At 45.5% G+C, this 19,872-nt stretch overlaps 1 protein-coding gene and 1 pseudogene across 21 annotated transcripts in view; both read right to left on the reverse strand.

Moving 5' to 3' along the window:
• Positions 1-19,872, reverse strand: part of TBL1XR1 (TBL1X/Y related 1) — a 269,891-nt gene that overhangs the window by 21,646 nt on the left and 228,373 nt on the right. For all 21 annotated transcript variants that reach the window (XM_053306086.1, XM_053306085.1, XM_053306072.1 and 18 more), the window contains 5 exons: positions 9,615-9,747; positions 8,370-8,511; positions 2,956-3,019; positions 2,741-2,838; positions 1,044-1,104 (listed from right to left, as the gene is read on the reverse strand). In XM_053306086.1, the coding sequence (XP_053162061.1) occupies positions 1,044-1,104; positions 2,741-2,838; positions 2,956-3,019; positions 8,370-8,511; positions 9,615-9,747 (498 nt within the window). The remainder of the gene's footprint in view (positions 1-1,043; positions 1,105-2,740; positions 2,839-2,955; positions 3,020-8,369; positions 8,512-9,614; positions 9,748-19,872) is intronic.
• LOC128352635 (uncharacterized) lies at positions 10,004-10,106 on the reverse strand (annotated as a pseudogene).

The following is a 19,872-nucleotide window of genomic DNA, read 5'->3' on the forward strand; positions in this document are numbered from 1 at the left end:
TGCAAGGTTGCTGGGAGCAGCACTGCAGCTATGTGCAGTCTTTTGGAAAGTGAGCACCATGCCCGGGAGAGCGGTGGGGTGGTGGAGAAGCAGGTGAGGACCTACTTACCCGGTTTTTAAAGGAACCAATCGCCGCCTGCCAAACCAGTTTGGATGCAGGCACCCGAGCCAGTTCGGCGTTTCCCTAAGGAGCCACCAAACTGGTTTGGGCACATCCCTAAAAGGATACAACAGTGATAAAGGTCACATTTTAAGTGACCCTGGCCAGTTGTGCACTCTAACTATGCCGTAGCCTACCTCACAGGGTTGTTGAGAAGATAAAATGATAGAAGAGGAACCAGGTATGCTGTCCTGAGCTCCCTGGAAGATGGGTGGGATTTCAATATAATGAAGAAAGTTAAACCATAGCATTTCTCAAGAGAAACTCATGAAGCTGAGCTCAAGGCATGACCATGCTGCCTACCACAACAGGGGATAGTAAGTGATGCAAATCAGAGGATTAATGCAGTGCAGAGAAGTGCAACAGGGGCCTAGCCAGCTTTTGGAAAGAGATGAGGAGCCCTCTCTCATGAGAAAGGGCTCAAAGGGGTGAGGCGAAGAAGCCTTTAAAAGCTTGCCTCCCCTGCAGACGATCCATTCCTCTTTGCTGGGTGCATGGACCCAGGCAATCCTCCAATGCTACCCCGGCAGCAGGAAGGTTTGGGGGCTGGAGGGCCCTTCGAACTCATAATGCACCATGAGAGTGCACAGTGCATTGTGGGGATCCCTGGGGCTGGCAGATGCTCAAAAAAATGAGGTCAAGCTAGCACTTGCTACTTGGATGGTGGTCAAGCTAGCACTTGCTACTTGGATAGGCTACTAAGGATGGTGTACAGAGCATAGCTTCTTCCTGCTGCCGAGTCAAACCATTTTAAGCACTGTTGCGCTAAAAAAAGAGAGAACATACTTTAAGATTGCCTGAGCCCCAGAATACGTGCTTCAGTTGTGAATCACCTTTTCCCATGCACTGAAAAGCAAGTTGTTCTCTGAAGAGAAATACGTACCAGAATGGAAAGGAAACTGCTGTTTGGCTTCTCCAGTATGTGCATCCCAAATAATTGTGGTCTGAGTTGAAAGAGATACAGTAAAATTGTTTTAGAGTCCTTGCCCATGGCTAGAAGCGACTGGACCAACATTTTTCAGAATGGAATACGTCATAGGGTTAAATTCACTATATTCAAAAATTCCCATGCAATTTCCAAAGTTCCTCGACTAGAAGGATACAGGCCAACATCCCAGTGGTCTGCTTGCATAAGGATCTTGTGCTAGTGCAACACTGCTGTGCTAGCGAGTTGCGTTAAGTCTGGAGCTTGCTAGGGATGTGCACAGAACTGGGCGGGGGAGGCTCAAAGGCAGGTGGGGTTCTGCTTTAAGGGAGGGGGAGGGTGCACCTCCCTCTGCTTTTCCCCGGCCGGTGCTCCAAGTTTTGAAAGTCCACCGGGGCGGCAGCATACCTCCCTGCTACCCTGTTGCCGCCTTTACTGGAAGTAGGCGAGAGTATCCGAAGCGCCTGCGCATATTGGGCGCACGTCGCCTGCATGTGCCCAGGTGCGTCGGATACTTCCGCCTACTGCCAGTAAAGGCGGCAACAGGGTAGCAGGGAGGTATGCTGCCACCCCGGTGGACTTTCAAAACTTGGGAGCGCTGGCAGGAGGAACGTGGAGGGAAGGGGAAGTGAGCCCTGCCCCATCCTTAAAGCAGACCCCCATTACTTCAAAACCGCAGAACTGCCTGCCGTTTGAAACAGTTCGGAGGCCCATAAAGGGCCTCCAAACCGGTTCCGGGCACATCCCTAGAGCTTGCATTTCAGAGTACTGTTGTATAACACAAACGTTGTACAGCCTGAGGGCTGCAGACCTGTGTCATTGGTTTTCAATGTGGCCTTTATCCTGATTTAACGCAGGGCTGCACAATGTCGGCCTCCCAGCTGTTTTTGAACTACAACTCCCATCATGCCCAGCCAGTGGCCAAGAGCCAGAGATTATGGGATTTCACTTTTTAAAAAAGTTTCCCACTATTCCGATGTAATTATGGTTGAAGGATTAGGTCTTCCTCTACCCTCTTTGCATCCATTGAACACTGGAGGGAATTGTACCAAGAGGGTTGACCTCTTCTTCCAATAGCAATGAGGGCTAATCCAGAGTCCTCTTCAGAAGTTATCCTCCCCATGGCCATATAATGTGTGGGGGAACAACTGCAATGGGAGTGCAGGTGTCAAGATCTGGGAGTCATGGGCTTGGGCATTTCGCTGCTGAGTGTACACTGTGTACCAAATTGGGTTTTCTCCTGTGTAGTGCATGAAATGGCCTTTAGGGAAGGAGGGGGCATCATATGTAAACCATGTCAAATTTTCTTCCATGGTTCCCCATATATTTGTTTGTTCTAGTCTTACGCTGCTCCAGTGATGGGAGCTTTCACCTGCTTTTACGAGTTCATTATTTGACAATTTTTCCCCTAATACCAGAGTGAATTGCTATTTCCACTAGCATTAAGAGACCACATCTGTTGTCTGTACTGCATATAAATCACCTGCTATATTAAGGGTCTGGATCAAGTTGTAGGAAAGACAGTTATTTCTAAACACAGACAGCGTGCTCTTTGGCTTAACTGTCCTTTAGATGCTAACCAAATCTACAACTGTTTGATCATTCATTATTCAATCCTGCAACAATGAATTTTAATAAACCAAGTATTTTCTCACCTTGTCCACGCCTGCACTTAAAATGAAGTTGCCTTTCTTGTTCCATTTTAATGCAAATATGGGACCTTTATGTTGCCCTAACGTGCTGGCAAGATTACCTACAAAGTTGAAGAGAGCATTCATTACATTAAAAAACCCAAACCGGAAACACATTATGGTGCAGATTGCTGTGAATGGAAGAAGAACAGAAATGGAAATCTGCCATTCCCACTCACCATCTTTAGTCCATATCCTTGCGAATCCATCGTATGATCCCGTTGCTAGAAGTGTACCTTCACTCTGTGGAGTGGACATTAAGACTATGAGACTCATTACACAGACATCAGCTAAGAAATTCAACCCTTTGTTAGAAAACACTCTTTTTAGTATGAAGATAGGCTGAATCATCTACTTGCATGCCATCTAGCCAAAACTTCAGGGAAGGTGTCTTGCATCCAAACAGCTGAGATGTATTATTTTTGTTTACAGAGTCAGACAGGTATTATTGACTGGTTTGTTTTATCCAGACATCGAGTCCTTCCCAAGGACCTGGGATGGCTGAATTTTATTATCAATATTGTTATTATTATTATTATAGATATCGTTGCAGAATATAGGCTGTTCCAAGTAAAGTTGCTTTTTGTAATTTTATTATTGCAACAACAACGAAATTGGAATAATAAGGAAATTGCCCAACAACAACAACAACGAAATTGGAATAATAAGGAAATTGCCCGAACACCAGAGGCACAAAAGACCAGCTGCTGATTGACAAAATGATTTTAGAAAATTGCAAGAGAAGAAAAACAAATCTAAGTGTTGCATGGATTGACTACAAGAAAGCCTTTACTCATTGCCTCACACATGGATACTAAAATGTTTAGAAACAACTGGTGTCGGCAAAAACATTCAGATATTTATTAAAAAAGCAATGAGCATGTGGAGTACACAGTTAACAATCAATGGCGAGACACTTGGACAGGTTAGCATTAGAAGAGGTATTTTCCAAGGGGACTCACTATCCCCTCTGTTGTTTGTAACTGCCATGACTCCACTTTCACAAATACTAAACAAAACAGGCCTTGGATACCAAACATCTAAAACATCAAGTCAAATAAACCATCTGCTGTACATGGACGATCTGAAGTTGTATGGAAAGCCCCAGTCAGAAATCGAATCACTGCTAAACACTGTCCGTATATTCAGTAGCGATATAGCAATGGAGTTTGGACTACACAAGTGTGCTGCATTGATAATGAACAGAGAGAAAATAAGAAAAACAGAAGGAATAGAACTGCCCAATGGAAGCAACATCAAGAATGTGGAAGAGAAAGAACATTACAAATACTTGGGCATTCTCCAGGCTGATAACATCGCACACACTGAAGTTAAAAGAGAAATTGGACGTGAATACATCAGGAGAGTTAGAAAAATCCTCAAGTCCAAACTCAATGGCGGGAACACTATACAAGCCATAAACACCTGGGCTATACCTGTTATCAGATACACTGCAGGAATAATTGACTGGACCCAGGCAGAGCTAGAGATGCTAGATCGTAAGACCAGGAAAATCATGACCATCAATCATGCTCTGCACCCCCACAGTGATGTAGATAGGCTCTACCTCCCTCGCAGCTCAGGTGGAAGAGGAATGCTGCAAGTTCATCAAATAGTAGAGGAGGAGAAAGGAGGCCTTGAAGAATATATCAAGGACAGTGAAGAAGATGCACTTCAAATGGTCAATAAAGAGAAACTATTCAACACCAATGAAAGAAAGCAGGCCTACAAGAAAGAACAAGTCAAGAACTGAGCAGAAAAATGGAAAAATGAGCCACTGCAATGTCAATATTTGCACAATATAAGTGGAAAATCAGACATCACCAAGACCTGGTAATGGCTTAAGAATGGCAACTTGAAGAAAGAAACAGAGGGTTTAATACTCTGCTGCACAAGAACAGGCACTAAGAACAAATGCAATAAGAGCAAAAGTAGAAAAGTCAACAACAAACAGCAAGCGCCGTCTTTGTAAAGAAGCAGATGAAACAGTGGACCACCTAATCAGCTGTTGTCAAAAGATTGTACAGACTGACTACAAACAAAGGCATGACAAAGTAGCAGGGATGATACACTGGAAAATCTGCAAAAAATACAAGCTACCTGTAGCCAAAAATTGGTGGGACCATAAAATCGAAAAAGTTGTCGAAAATGTAGATGCAAAAATATTATGTGACTTCCTTCTACAAACAGACAAACATCTGCCACACAATACACCAGATAAAACTGTAGTCGAGAAGAAAGAAAAACAAGTTAAAATAATCGACATAGCAATACCAGGTGATAGCAGAATAGAAGAAGAAAAAATAGAAAAAACAAAATACAAAGATCTACAAATTGAAATTGAGAGGCTGTGGCAGAAGAAGACCAAAATAATCCTGGTGGTAATTGGCACCCTAGGTGCAGTTCCAAAACAACTTGAAGAGCACCTCAACACCATAGGGGCTACAGAAATCGCCGTCGGCCAATTACAAAAAGCAACTTTACCGGGAACAGCCTATATTCTGCAACGATATCTATAATAACAGCAACAACACTGATAATAAAATTCAGCCATCCCAGGTCCTTGGGAAGGACTCGATGTCTGGATAAAACAAACCGGTCAATAACACCTGTCTGACTGTGTAAACAAAAATAATAATAATAAATCATCATCAAAAATATTTTTATAGCACCCAAAACTAAAGTCTCTGGGCAGTTTACAACAAAACAAAAACAGAATTTTTTAATGGTTTATATGGTTTTCTGCTCCTCCCAGCAAAGCGTTCCTTAGCTTGGGGATGGGGCTGTTGCTTGGTGGTACAGCACCCACTTCTCATGCAGAGGACCCCATGTTCAATCCCAGTCTAGGAGGGACTTCTGCCTGAAACTCTGGAGAAGCCACTGCCAGTCAATGTAGACAATACTGAGCCACAGGGTAGAAGGCAGCTTTCTATCTTCCTAGCTGAGGCTACTAGATGCTTTTTTAGGCTACCCATGTTCCCATAATTAAGACTAGAAATGTGAAGGTCTGGGGAAAACACACTTTTCCTTCAGAAAAAAAGCAAGCACAACCCTGTCATCCCCCCCTGTCTCCCTCCCCCCGCCACCCCCAAGTTTTTTCCCCAGGCCTTCACATCTCTAGTTAAGACTGTGTAGAATTTTTGTCGGTAACGTTGCTAGTTTTACTGAAAATCTGAGTTTGGGGTTGCTTTTTTCTTTCTTAAAGGGGCACTCTCATTTTTTTTTAAAAACCTGCTAACTGAGTGAAGAGGCACCTTTTTAAAGTGGCGATTCTCTTTATTAAGCAGGGGGAGAGCAACGGGCCCTATCCGTCCCCAGCACAGCATCCATCCAGTGGCTGTTGCTGGTGTCTATCTCAGGTTTGTTTTTTAAAATGCGAGCCCTTTGAGGACAAGGAACCATCTTTATTTCTGTCTATGTAAACTGCTTTGGGAAGTTTTGTTGAAAAGTGGTATGTAAATATTCATCGTCATCACCCTTGTATTTTTTTTTTTTAATGTTTCAGCTGATCATGAACTTCCAAATGCACCTTCGAATTTTTTTTCTGACAAAATTCAGTGGCAATCCTAGTTGCAATAAATGGTGCAAATGCATTTGACGGTGATGTTGACAGCGCTTTTATGCTGGTGCACTCCTTGCTTGGGAAGTGTACACCTCATCCCCTTCCCCCTTGTGACAACAAGCAAATAAGGTGGCCTTTTGAGGCCTGCTGTATTTAAAACATTCCTAAGCCAAAATGTCTCACTTGAGAAGTTTCAGCTTTGGAGGGGGACATGAAATGAGGACAAAAACCAGCCTGCTTTTCTCTTCGGCTTCCCATTCTGAATTGCTCAGTTTCAGGAAAGGAGCAGTCATCCCAGTGGTGGCCGGCTGCCATTTCTTCCCAGAATGCTCCCTGGGAACACTACATGATGACGTAAGACTATAACCATAGGTAAGCCCCTCTGAACCTTGTGCTTCATTTCACCTCTCCGAAACAGCACTCTTTTTGCTGCTTGAAAATGGGGTGGTGAAAATGTGAGGGGGCATTCTGAGGCAACACTTAGAGGATTTTTATATAATGGCCCCCCTTTCCGACTTGAAAGCCAAAAATACCCTTAAGTTTGCAAGATTCTGCACTATTGCATGCAACATCAGGAAGCAGCTGGTTAAGAATTAAGAGGACTGCTTGTAGGGTATATTGGTTTGTTACTGTTACTGGATGGGTGTACTGAAATTTTGACTGGTCTTTGACTATAATAAAGATGATTTGATTTGGGGTAGCACTCTGTTTTACCAATACCTCTACAGAATACCTCTACAGAAAAGTTCTATCAGGATCTAGAGAATTGTTCTTAGAGTTAAGACATTTCCCACCCCCACACAAAGTTCAATTTTACACTGACCTACCATTTATTTATGCTCTATCTTCATGAAGTCTCAAATAATTGCTCCACCTTTTTACAGCCTTTTCAACAGTTTAGATCTACCAATCCAACCTGCCCCCGCCCCGGTTCGAAAGGGAAAGTGTGGTGTCAAGTCAATTTTGACTCCTGGTGCCCACAGAGCGCTGTGGTCTTCTTTTTGGTAGAATACAGGAAGGGTGTACCATTGCCTCCTCCTGCACAGTAAGAGATGATGCCTTTCAGCATCTTCCTATATCGCTGCTGCCCGATATAGGTGTTTACCCTAGAAACATACAAGCAGGGATTTGAACTAGCAACCTTCTGCTTGTTGGTCAAGCATTTCCCCACTGTGCCGCTTAAGCTGGGCTACTCCAGTACTATTTTATGGAGGGTTTTTCAACACAAGCAGGACAGCTGATTCTCTCAGCAGAATCAGGAAAATCTTTTCCCCAGTTAAGACTGACTGATGACTTTGATAGGCAGGCATGGAATCTCACCTGTACTCTTATTCAATCTTCTTGTTTTGCTTTTGTTAACATCACAATTTAGAGCAGGGCTGCTCAACTTTGGCCCTCCTGCAGATGGCAACAGCCTCTACTCTGCATCTAAAAGAGCTTTTGAAATTCAGAAGACTTTCACAAGTGGCTTGTGATTCAGCATTGGAGTTTAGATTTTTCTCCTTGGAAAAGCAAAATCCTAGCCAGATGTGCGTAAACCCCTGAGCACACCTAAATTAGCTCTCTGGAATATGGCCCTGGATAACAGAACTAAAGCAAGGCAGCAGGGAAAATAAAGGGAAGCTAAGTGTAATTACAAATAGATTTCACGTATAGTAGCTCTAAACCAGGGCTGCTCAACTCTGCTGTGTTTGGGCTACAACTCCCATCATCCCCAGTCACAATGGCCCATAGCTAGGGATTATGGGGATTGTAGGCCAACTTTCTTAAAGAAGCTGAAATTTTGTGTAGCTAGCGACTCAGTTCTCTGGATAATATCCCAGATATACCAAGCCTTGACATTTCAACAGCATCTGTTTTTAATCTTAGTCTCCATATGCACTGATGATACTATAGCAGAAATAAGAAGGGCCATCCACAACTTGGTTCAAAAACATCCCTCCCTCCCCCAATTAAATGCCTATCATACTGTCAAGTATTTGAAGCTGAAAACCTGAATTTCCCGAGAGGGCATTTATAGCTTCTGCTTACATTCCAATCCAGGGATGTCACATCTTTGTTGCTTGGTACGTCTTGGCCCCCTTCCCGTATACAGTGCCGAAGGACCAGCTGCGTGGATCCGCTGGTACTGTTTTCACTAAGGTTCCATATTCTTGCCGTTGAATCTCCAGATCTGCAGCATAAACAGATGAATTTTCTGTTATGTTAACAGTTTAACAACATCACAGTCCAACAAAACAAAACAACCCACCTTAAGAATACAGTTGAGAAGCAAGAGTACCACCTCTCTACTAGCAAAACATGTGGATAGGGTTGAGGGTTACCCTGCTAACTGGGCAAAGAGGCACCTTTTTAAAGAGGCGATTCTCCTTACTGAGCAGGGGGAGAGCAACTGGCCCTATCGACCCCTAGCACAGCATCCATCCAGCCGCTATTGCTGGTATCATGTTTCTTTTTAGATTGTGAGCCCTTTGGAGACAGGGAGCCATCTTATTTACATCTATCTATGTAAACCACTTTGAGAACATTTGTTGAAGAGTGGTAGATAAACATTTGTAGTAGTTTCCAACTTATCCCAACTCTGCAGTGCTTTTATGAGATGCTCAGATCAGTTTTCACATTTCTGAGTTTGCATAACGTTACACAGATCATCATTTTGTAGGTTCAAATGATAGCATTTTTCATGTTCTTAGAAACAATCAGGCCAGGTTAAAAAAGGTTTATGGCAAAAACCAAAAGAAAAAGGAAACCAAGAACTTAAAAATGGAAAGTGTGCTTTAAACACAAGACAAACACAACCATATTTGTTTAATACATTGATATACACCCAGTTTGAATTAAACAGCCATATTTCTAAGGGGCAGAACTGTACTGCAATTATGCATTTCCAAAGACTGAGGATAGTAAGTCAACTTTCAGTGGACATTAGCTGTGAGCAGAGGCGGTCCTTCCATGAAAAGAGGAAAGGTAGTGGCCTTGGGCAACAGATTATTAGGGCACCAGCTGAGTGTAAGATTGAGCCTCCATATCACTACCTAGACGATGCAACAGATTATGGAGAGAACATACATTTTCCTTGCTGCAAACCCATTGTCTTAAAAGATGGAATAATTGCCAAGCAAGACATTGAAGGGCTATGATTCAAGTTGACAGTGCAATCCTATGCCCATTGACCCACTGACAAGTGCAGAAGCAAAGAGATGATCCTTAGCAACTTCTGTGGAAGCCCACCAAACTGGAGTAAAGAAGTGACACTCGGTCCAAGTGAAAACGTACCCTGAGGCCAGAAGGTCACTAACAGGGTTCCAGGCGCAGATGAACACTTCGGATTCATGGCCGCGCAGCACCACTGCTTTGTTAGGAGGGATTTCAACATCGCCGTCCACTTCCATCATATCCGTGTGATTATCTGGATTATGGGGAATAAAAGAAGACAGACGTTTTGTTATTGACCTGGTCAGTCCTCATGTCCTGCCTTTAGCTCACTGGATATCCAAGGATGCTGCATCTTTGTTTCTCGGTACATCTAGGCCTCCTCCTTGTATGGTCCTCCATGCTAAAGGACAAGTTACATGAACCAGGCTCATCAGTACTGTTTTTGCAAAGGTTTCATGTACTTGCTGTTGGTTATGCACACGTATCCTTCTGTTGAGGAAGTTATGTAGTCGAGTTTCCCGCATTTGGGGAAACTGCAGGGCTCAGCACACCCGCAGTGCAATGGATGAGCCTCACCCTGGGAAAGCCTCCTTCATGATCAAGGGGTCTCCCAGGAAACAGTGAGCATCTCTTTCCTCTCTAAGTATCAGCCTCTTTGTCCTTCAGATGCACCCTGCTACATCTCAGCACAGAGGAAGCTGCCATATACTGAGTCAGACCATAGGTCCACCTAGCTCAGTATTGTCTACACACATGGGCAACAGCTTCTCCAAGGTTGCAGGCAGGAGGCTCTGTCAGCACTATCTTGGAAATGTTAGGGAGGAAGCCTGAAATCTTATCTCTTCCCAGGGCAGCCTCACTAAGGGGAACATTGTAAAGTGCTCACATGTGGCCTCCCATCCAACTACAAATAGGATGGACCTTGCTTAACAAAGGAACCAATTCATGCTTGCTACCACAAGACTGCAACAAAAGCAATATGTTCGACGGCTGAACTGAGCAGGGCATACCCCTTGCATATGGTGGTAACCACTGAACAGGGCCCTAGAATTGGAGATAGTGTATAGAATCTCAGTGTAGTATAGTGGGTAGACTCTTGAAAGATTAAGAAAAACAACCCACCCATCACATATAGTATTCTATAGATCCTAGTCTGTTATGAACATGAAAACCACAATTTTATTTTCACTATGTACATTGCAAACATGTGAAATCACAATGATAAAAGCACTAATCAAGTAAAATTCTACAGAATAATTTTACTGCCATTCCTACAAAATGTACGTTAAAAAGCGCACTGTAATTGTGCGTGATGGAGTTTGCCAAAAGTCTGTGCTCTTATTGTTGCAATCCCTCTGAAGAGTATATAGTCAAAGTAATTCCTTTATGCCAGCCAAATGTGTTTTGATCCTCCTGATCTTCCCCAGTGGCTTTTGGAACAACCCTTGTATAACTTTCTCCTCCACCACAGCACTATAGAAATATCATAAAGCTACTACACAGTATATTCATTTTTACTGAGTATCTTAAATTGTACATACATACTTATAAATGTTAAACATCATTACTTACATGTCATTCTCCAAGTTAAAACTACTTCTAAATCATAAGACTGCATCCTTTACTTTCTTCAGAAAATAGTATAGTATATTATATTAACATAAATGCTCAACTCTAATGTAGAATATATAGTACAATGAACAAATTACTCCCAGCTGTTGTAGATTGGTATCACCATATATCTCTTAAAAGGACCCAATTCTGCAAACATTTAGGGTTTTTTTTATACCCTAAGAATAATTCCTGGCAATCTATGTATTATAGCTAGGTCCACAATCCATCTACAACAAAGCACATCAGGCAGAAAGTAAAGATAATTTCACGCCAACACCTCATAACATCACTCCCCAATTTAGATCTTCATTCAGTCCCCTGGGGGTCCAGGTTTTAAAAGTATGGATCCAAAATAGTTCCCTTTTCAGAAGCCATTTGTTAATGTTACCACTACGTCCTCTATTTTTCTCAATACACCAAAACCTTAGGTCTTCAGCACTATGTTCATATTCCTTAAAGTGTCTCACCAAAGGAGCCTGTAAATGAATTTCGTGATCATGTCGTGTCATGACACCTACATGGACAGCAGGGTACCGTTCACATTTCCAATGCCTGGTTGCAAATTTAATCACAACGATTACAGAGCAAGGGCGTCGTATATCCAGAGTGAAAAAGTTGCTGGTTTTTTCAGGTTGTTAGTTGCTGCGAGACTGCTCCCCCTGCTGTTTATGTCCCGCATAAGACTTGCCCAAACCGAGGCATTTTGCTGCTGATGAGCAGCTAGTCTGGAAAGTGCCCCAGTACCATGACTTGCCTGTTTTTTAAACAATGAAGTAACGCCCAAAGGTGATCTTGCATTAAACAAAAGGAATGCAAAAGGAAGGAAACAAAAAGGAAGGTAGATTATTCTTCTCATATCTTGCAATTTAATGGAGACCCACATTAAGTACGACTTTTGCACACCTGAAGACTAACTAATGAGGGATCTTTCTGCATACATGTGGGTGTACACTGCCAAGGGAGAGGAAAACCTATTCCAGCATCACTGGCACTGAACACGGCAGTTACATAAATGCTCCTCTCTGTGCAGCCAAGAAAGCCAGTACTATTTGCTTCTCCAGCCAGTAGGGGTGGCTGGCACATCACATTTTCACTCCCTCAGTAGATTGCATCTCTAGCTTAAGCTGCAACTCACAGTCAACAGGCAGAAATGGATCTCTAGATCCAAACATGGAAAGTTGGCTTTAGATATAACGTGCAATTCTACATGCAAAACCAAGTGTTAGCATGGCCAGCCCTACACAAATAAGGGTCCCGTGTGATGGGGATATGATGTCCCACTTAAAGAATGCTGAGGCAGAGGTTGGGAAGGGATCATTTCAAGATGTTCAGGGTGGGGGCAAAAGCTGGGCAATATACTAGTGCCCCCAGATGTTGTTGGACTACAACTCCCATCACCCCCAGACATGGCCTTTGTGGCTGAGGATGATGGGAGTTGCAGTCCAACAACTTCTGGGGGCCCACAGTTAGGAAACCCTGTACTAGTGGGTGTTGGCACGATGCCCACCTCCTTGGGAGGCTGCCATTTAAACACTCACACCCCACATGTGACCCCTTACATGACAACACAGGATTGGGGTGAAGGGACTTCTGCAAAAAGAAGTGATCCCCACAAGAAGCCACCAGGGATAGTGTATGAAACAGGTAGCAGTCGCAAAAAAGAAAAGAGTGGGGTGCAATTTCAGGAGACATCTCAACCAGGATAGCTGGTCTCTTGGTAGCAAGCATGACTCGTCCCCTGAGCTAAGCAGGGTCCACCCTGGTTGCATATGAATGGGAGATTTGATGTGTGAGCACTGTAAGATATTCCCCTCAGAGGATGGAGCTGCTCTGGGAAGAGCATCTAGGTTCCAAGTTCCCTCCCTGGTTTCTTCAAGATAGGGCTGAAAGAGATTCCTGCCTGCAACCTTGGAGAAGCCGCTGCTAGTCTGTGAAGACAATACTGAGCTAGATAGACCAATGGTCTGACTCAGTATATGGAAGCTTCCTATGTTCCTAACTCTCCCTTAGCTCCCTCACAAGGACAAAGGAAGATGCTTCATATCTAGCTCAGTATTGTCTACACCGACTGACTACGGTTCTCCCAGGTTGCAGGCAGGAGTCTCTCCCAGCCCTACCTGGAGGATGCCAAGGATTGAACCTGAGACCTTTTGCATGTAAAACAGATGCTCTACTCTTGAGCTACGGCCCCCCAATGTCAAGTTAAAAGGTGTTTTGCAACTTTTTATTAGTCTTGTGCCCGAAACGTTTTGGAGGCCCTTGTAAAGGCCTCCAAAACGTTTCGGGTGTAGGGGCTGTTTCGGTGCCGGCGGGGGTAGAGCTTTAAGAGGGGGGAGAGTGTACTGACCCCCCCACCACGTTTCCCCCCGCCAGCGCTCTCCAAACTTAAAGCCCCTAGGGGTGGCAGAGTTCCTCCCTGCTGCCCCGTCCCCCCCCCATCGGCCGGAAGTGGCCGGAAGTCGCGAGCGTATGCGACTTCCGGACGACGGGGGGAACGGGGTGGCAGGGAGGAACGCTGCCGCCCCGAGGGGCTTTAAATTTGGAGAGCGCCGGCGGGGGAAACGCGGCGGGGTGGGGTGGGGTGAGTACACTCTTATCTTGGAGATGCCAGGGAGCGAACCTGGAGCCTTCTGCATGCAAGCATGCAGGTGCTCTTCCCAGAGCAGCCCCAGCTACCAAGGGGAATATCTTACAGTGCTCACACATGTAGTCTCCCATTCAAATGCAAACAAGGGTGAACCCTGGTTAGCAATTCATGCTTGCTACCACAAGACCAGCGAGAGGGAGAGAGAGAGAATGAATCTTAGGGCAGATAACAATTTAACTTGGTCCAGTCCTAGTTTTGCTACCCAATTCATTCGCTCATGAGTGCTGTAGACTCAAGCCAGTCAGCCTTCCTCTCTTCCTTGCCAAGAAGAATATTAAAAACACCACACATTAAAAGATCATGTTCTGAGTAGGCGGCTCTGAATGCCCCACCACCACGCTGCTGCAGACGTGATAGAAGCTCAGCCGCTTCCAAACTTCAAATTATGCCAGGAAGGGGTGCTGGCAAAATCCTCCTGAGCTAGTTTCAGGGGCTCATTAACACCTCCCCCCCCCGCCCCAAATACGCCTCCAACATGGATTAAGATATGGGTGATGGAGGAGAACTGACTGGTTCCTTTACTCCTTATTTAAAGTCATAGAGCTCTGTGGCTGCATTATGTTAAACTGGGGTGGCATTGGGGCTTCCGAGGGGCCACACCCTGGAAAACAGGCAGGAAGGACAGTACCTCCAAGTGTACTCAGGGTCATAATGTCCCCTGTGGAAATAAAATCTTTCTTCCCCAATTCCTCCTGTTTCCCAGAGTGCCGTCTGCAACAGACATCCTGACAGGGGTAGGGTGTTTAGCCCCAGAACTACCCCCTCGACAAGAGGGCTCCTCAAAATATAAAAACAGCCCTGCTGGGTCAGGCTTGAATCCTATCGAGTCCAGCATCCCATTTCACACAGGGGCCCACCCGATGCCTCTGAGAAGCCCACCACAGGCAAGAGGAGAAGGCATGCCCTCCCTCTTGCTGTTGCCCCCACGCAGTTCTGAGTGTTAGGCTGGGGGGAGTTTGGGATTTGGGCCCAGGAGAGGCAGACCAGCAGTTACCACACTCAAAGGGGAAAAAGGAGTCCTCAAATTAAGGGTAAAGGTCTGGGTTTGAAAAGGAGGGGAGAAAAAGTTACACCACCACCCATTAAAGAAAATGCTATGAAGAGGCAAATACCTGAACTAGCAGATCCTTCTGGCCTATTCCAGGTGTAAAAGGAGACTGCAGCTTGAATCTCCAGGCTCCACATTCCAACTGTGTTTTGAATCTCCAGGCTCCACTAGACAGCCTGACTCCTTCTCTTGAGAAGAGCTAATCTTGTGATAGCAAGAATGAATTGTCCCCTTTATTAACCTGGGTCTGCCTTAGTTTGCATTTGAATGGGAGACTACCCAGATATCCCCCTTAGGGGATGAGCCCATGGCTCATTGGAAGAGCATCTGCATACCTGCATGCATTAGGACCTGGGTTCTTTCCCTGGCATCTCTAGGTAGGGCTGGGAGGGACTCAGTCCTGCCTGAAACCTCGGAGAACCTGCTGCCAGCCTGTGTAGATCAGGGCTACACAACTTGGGCCATCCTGCAGGTGTTGGACTACAACACCCATAACCCCTGACTACTGACCACTGTGGCTGGTGATGATGGGAGTTGAAATCTAAAAACACCTGGAGGACCCAAGTTGTGCAGCCCCTAGCATAGAATATACTGAGCTAGATGGACCAATACTCCGACTCCGTATAACGTTCCAATGCGTTAGGTTTCCCTGGGACGCCAGAACTCTGGGCGCAAATTTAACAAACAAACAAACAAATTCCAAGACTGTGTGTCTGCTCTGCATGGCATCGAAGGTTTTGCTTGCAACCTTTGCTAAATACAGCCTGAAGGGAGTTGCGAGCCAACAGAGCTATTGCCTTGCATTCAGGAGTGCAAAGATTTGGCTATACAGCCCTTCAGAATTAATTCAAGAGCTAAGCAGTAGTGGTGTGCACAGAACTGCAGAGTTCTGGTTCGACGCGGTGTATGTATGTGTGTGTTAGGGTGCACTTACCCCCCTTCCCCGCCGGCGCTCCATTTTTTGGAAAGTATATGGGGCAGCAGCGTACCTCCCTGCCACCCCTTCACCCGTTCTCAGCCGGAAGTAACGTCTGCGTGTGTGCCCGGCCCCCACGCGCACATCGTGCCTGGCGTGCGCACACCACACAAGTCACATGTGACATGCGCGTGCATGTGGGGGCCATATACTGCCGCCCCATATACTTTCCAAAAAACTGAGTGCCGGCGGGGTGTGTGTGTGTGTAAGTACACCCTCCCTCGCCCTTAAAGAGCCACATGCCCACGCCCCCCGGTATCAAACCTTTGAACGCCGCCACTTTCAAACCAGTTCGGAGGCCTCTACAATGGCCTCCGGACTGGTTCATGCACACCACTACTAAGCAGTGGGGGAAATCGCTGCTGCTTGGCTCCACAGCTAGTGTGGAAGGGCTGCATCCTGGATACTGGGAGAGAGGGGGGAAAAGACAACCCCCGCCCCCAACACACACATACACACACACACACACACACACGATCCTTTGACTAGGGGTGCAGATCCCCCTAGCTTACAGAAGTTTCTCTTCTCCTTTGTTCGGCTTCTTTTTCAAGCCTCAGAAGAGGAACTGAATGTGATCATTATATCTAGTTGAGGGGGTGAGGGGAGAGTAACTGTTCATTTTCCTAATATAAGTAATCTAAGGGGAAAGTTGCCCTTTCCTAGTACCAGGGCTCCACTCTAGAATCTGCTTCTAATACCCAAGTGGAGTCCTGGCTTATGGGAAACAAGGAGCATCTACGAAGTGCTTTTACCTCACCCTTGAGAGAAATGCCTGAACTTAAGTCCAAGGCTTGTCTGTGGCAGAGAGCAGGATGGTTCCAACACGGGTTTATGCCCAGTCGGGATTTCTTAATTTCTAGAAATTACGTAAAGTATTACAAAAAGTATTGCCTTACTGTTGTGCGTATTGTGCTACAAATGTTGTGGCATTGTGCTAAAGCTGCTGCAACCAGAACACACGAGAAGAGATCGCTGGTGTGTAGCCTCACAAGCAAGGCCAAACACGGAAGTCGATCTGCCTGCTTGCCTGTTCCTTTCAGGATGTTCTTTTGTCTCCATTCAATCAGGAAGAGGAAAGCAAGCAGGAAGGCTGAATGAGCGGGCAGTTCCCTTGGCAGGGACAACAGGGCAGAAGCAACAAGATGACCCAGCCAAAGGGAGAAGAGGCAGACTCCTCCTCCTGGATATCCATGCAGATGAATGGAGCCCAGACGAGAGGAGGGAAACACGCTTTGCAAGAGAAGCCAGATGCAGACAAGGAGAGTAGGATAGGAACGTAGGAAGCTGCCTTCTACTGAGTCAGACACTTGATCAGTGGAGGAGCCAGTCCGCCAGCGGCCCATGTCTGGCCATGGCAGTGGCCCCACTCACCCCACCCCCCAAGCCTGAAGTCAGATGCGGGGGTTAGCCATGCCCCTGCGTCAAACGTCAGACACGGGGGGTGGTGGTGGTGGTCTGGTTCCCGAATGGAATGGAGCCGCACGGCTCAGTTCGGGAGTTAGAGCCAGGCCGGTGCTGCGTTCACAGCATGGCCACTTAAGTCCCGAATGGGGCCGCACAGCCCCGCTTGGAAACTAAACCAGCATCCTCCGTGTCTGATGTCAGACATGGGAGGGGGACGCGTCTGGGGCAGCGCTCACGGCCCCTGATTGCTGGCGGCCAGGGTTCTTTGAACCCGTCCGCCCAATGGTGGCTCCGCCCCTGCACTTAGTGTAGGCAACAGTGAGCTAGATGGACCAACTACAGGGGCTCTCCAAGACTTCAGGCAGGAGTCTTTCCCAGCTGTACTTTGAGAAGCCAGGGATTGAACCTGGAGACTTCTGTATGCAAAGCAGGGATGCTCTAGCACGGAGCTACAGCCCCAATGAAGCATCAACAGAAGGTCTTACAAGACCAAAGACTATTACAAGACCTATTCACACACTGGGCCAGTTCATAGGTCCCACCACATGATCAGGAAGGGGATGCATCGAGCACGCAGAAGTCCCTGCATTGTGCCTGCAGCTATTCTGAATGGTCCCTCTATGAGAAACTTCAAGTAGAAGTTTAAGCAAGTACTTACAGGGTGTGAATAGCTTCCCCCCTCCCTCCATTAGGATAAAGGGATGTGCTGGAATGGTTTCAGGGTGTCTAAGGAGAACATCCTGACAGGAACATTTTTGGCACATTCCCTTCCTAACTGCGTGTGTCAATGGCTGAATCAAACCACTATGTTCAACGCATGCGCAATCCAGCCATATTAGACATTACACTGGATGTGTGTACAAGAGCCAGCGTGGTGTAGTGGTTAGAGTGCTGGACTAGGACCGGGGAGACCCGAGTTCAAATCCCCATTCAGCCATGGTACTGGCTGGGTGACTCTGGGCCAGTCACTTCTCTCTCAGCCTAATCTACATCACAGAATTGTTGTGAGGAGAAACTTAAGTATGTAGTACACCACTCTGGGCTCCTTGGAGTAAGAGCAGGATATAAAATGTAAAAACGTAAAAATAAATAAAATAAAATAAAAGATTTCCAGCATCCACAGTGGCCCACCAGATGCCTCTGAGGAGTCCACAGGAAAGTGGTGAGGTCATGTTGTGGCTCCTCTGCAACTGGTATTTAGAGGCATTGTGCCTCTATGGCTGGAGGTAGCATATAGTATACTAGTAGCCATTGTTAGACCTGTCCTCCATGAATTTGTCTAAGCCCCTTTTAAAGCCCTCCAAGCTAGTACCACACCCTGTGGCAGAGAATTCCATCAATTAACTGTGTGGAGAAGTACTTCCTTTTCTCAGTCCTAAACTTCCTGGCCTTCAGTTTCATGGGATGACCCCTGGTTCTAGTGTTGTGAGAGAGGGAGAAGGATTTCTCTGTCCACTCTTTCTGTTCCATGCATAAGGCTATACACCTCTATCATGTCTCCCCATAGTCACCTCTTTTCCAAATTAAAGTGCCCAAGATGCTGTAGTTTTGCCTCATATGGAAGGTGATCCAGGCCACTGATCATCTTGGTTGTCAACTTCTACACCTTTTCCAGTCTTACAATGCCTTTCTTAAGATACGGTGACCAGAACTGTATGTATTTATACTAACTGTATGTAGTATAAATGTGGCTGCACCATCGATTTGTATGTACTCATGTACGTGTTATGTGAATTAGAATAAACACACAAACACTGTCAAAAGTAAACCTAGTTCTAGTAAAGTAAAGTGTGCCATCAAGTCGAGTTCAACTCCTGGCGCCCACAGAGCCCTGTGGTTTTCTTTGGTAGAATACAGAGGGGGTTTACCATTGCCTCCTCCCATGCAGTATGAGATGATGCCTTTCAGCATCAAATTTTGGGTGCAGATAGCAAGTGTGTTATTGTAAATGCATTCAACATGATGTGTCAATAGCTTATGTGTATATATATTGTACACATAAGCCCTATTCATATAATATATTAGTGCACAATCTGTGTAGTATGCACATATACAGATCTGCACACATGTGCAATGCATATATAGTATACTTCCTGTCAGTACTCTCCATTTGAGAGGGTCTGTATTCAATTTTATTTTAGAATGAATGCATGCACAGTCATTCTCACAAATGTCACAATGGGCCTGCTCTTGCTGCAACCCTTTCCTTCTTGCATATGCCACAATGGTATCGTTCACATAAGTTCAAGGTTTGAGCTGTATGTATGTACACGGTATACAGACGGTATGTGCACGGAACATAATAAATATTGGTAAAGAGGTGATGGAGATATGCACGTGTTTTTACAGTTCTCTCAAGGCTAAAGACTAAATGGGTTACATTCTTCACATGAAACATGCCCCCATGGACAGCTGGAGTTGACACCCTACGTGGTGGACGATTTTGACAGTACGAACTGGCTCAAAGCTTTATTTGGCTCAAACTGGCTCAAGGCTTTATCACCTAACTGCTTGTTGAAATAAATTCTGCTCATGATCACATGAGAAACTTGGGGAGATATATGAACCCAGCCATGGTGCATATGACCTTTTTACAGCCAAGAACCATAAGCTCCAAGAGAAAGTTCCCTAAGTAAAATACTTGCAGAATGAGTTTACAATGAAACATGACAACATTTCAAGACAATGG

Source organism: Hemicordylus capensis, chromosome 3 (genome assembly GCF_027244095.1).
Source record: "Hemicordylus capensis ecotype Gifberg chromosome 3, rHemCap1.1.pri, whole genome shotgun sequence".
NCBI classification, from domain to species: Eukaryota; Metazoa; Chordata; class Lepidosauria; order Squamata; family Cordylidae; genus Hemicordylus; species Hemicordylus capensis.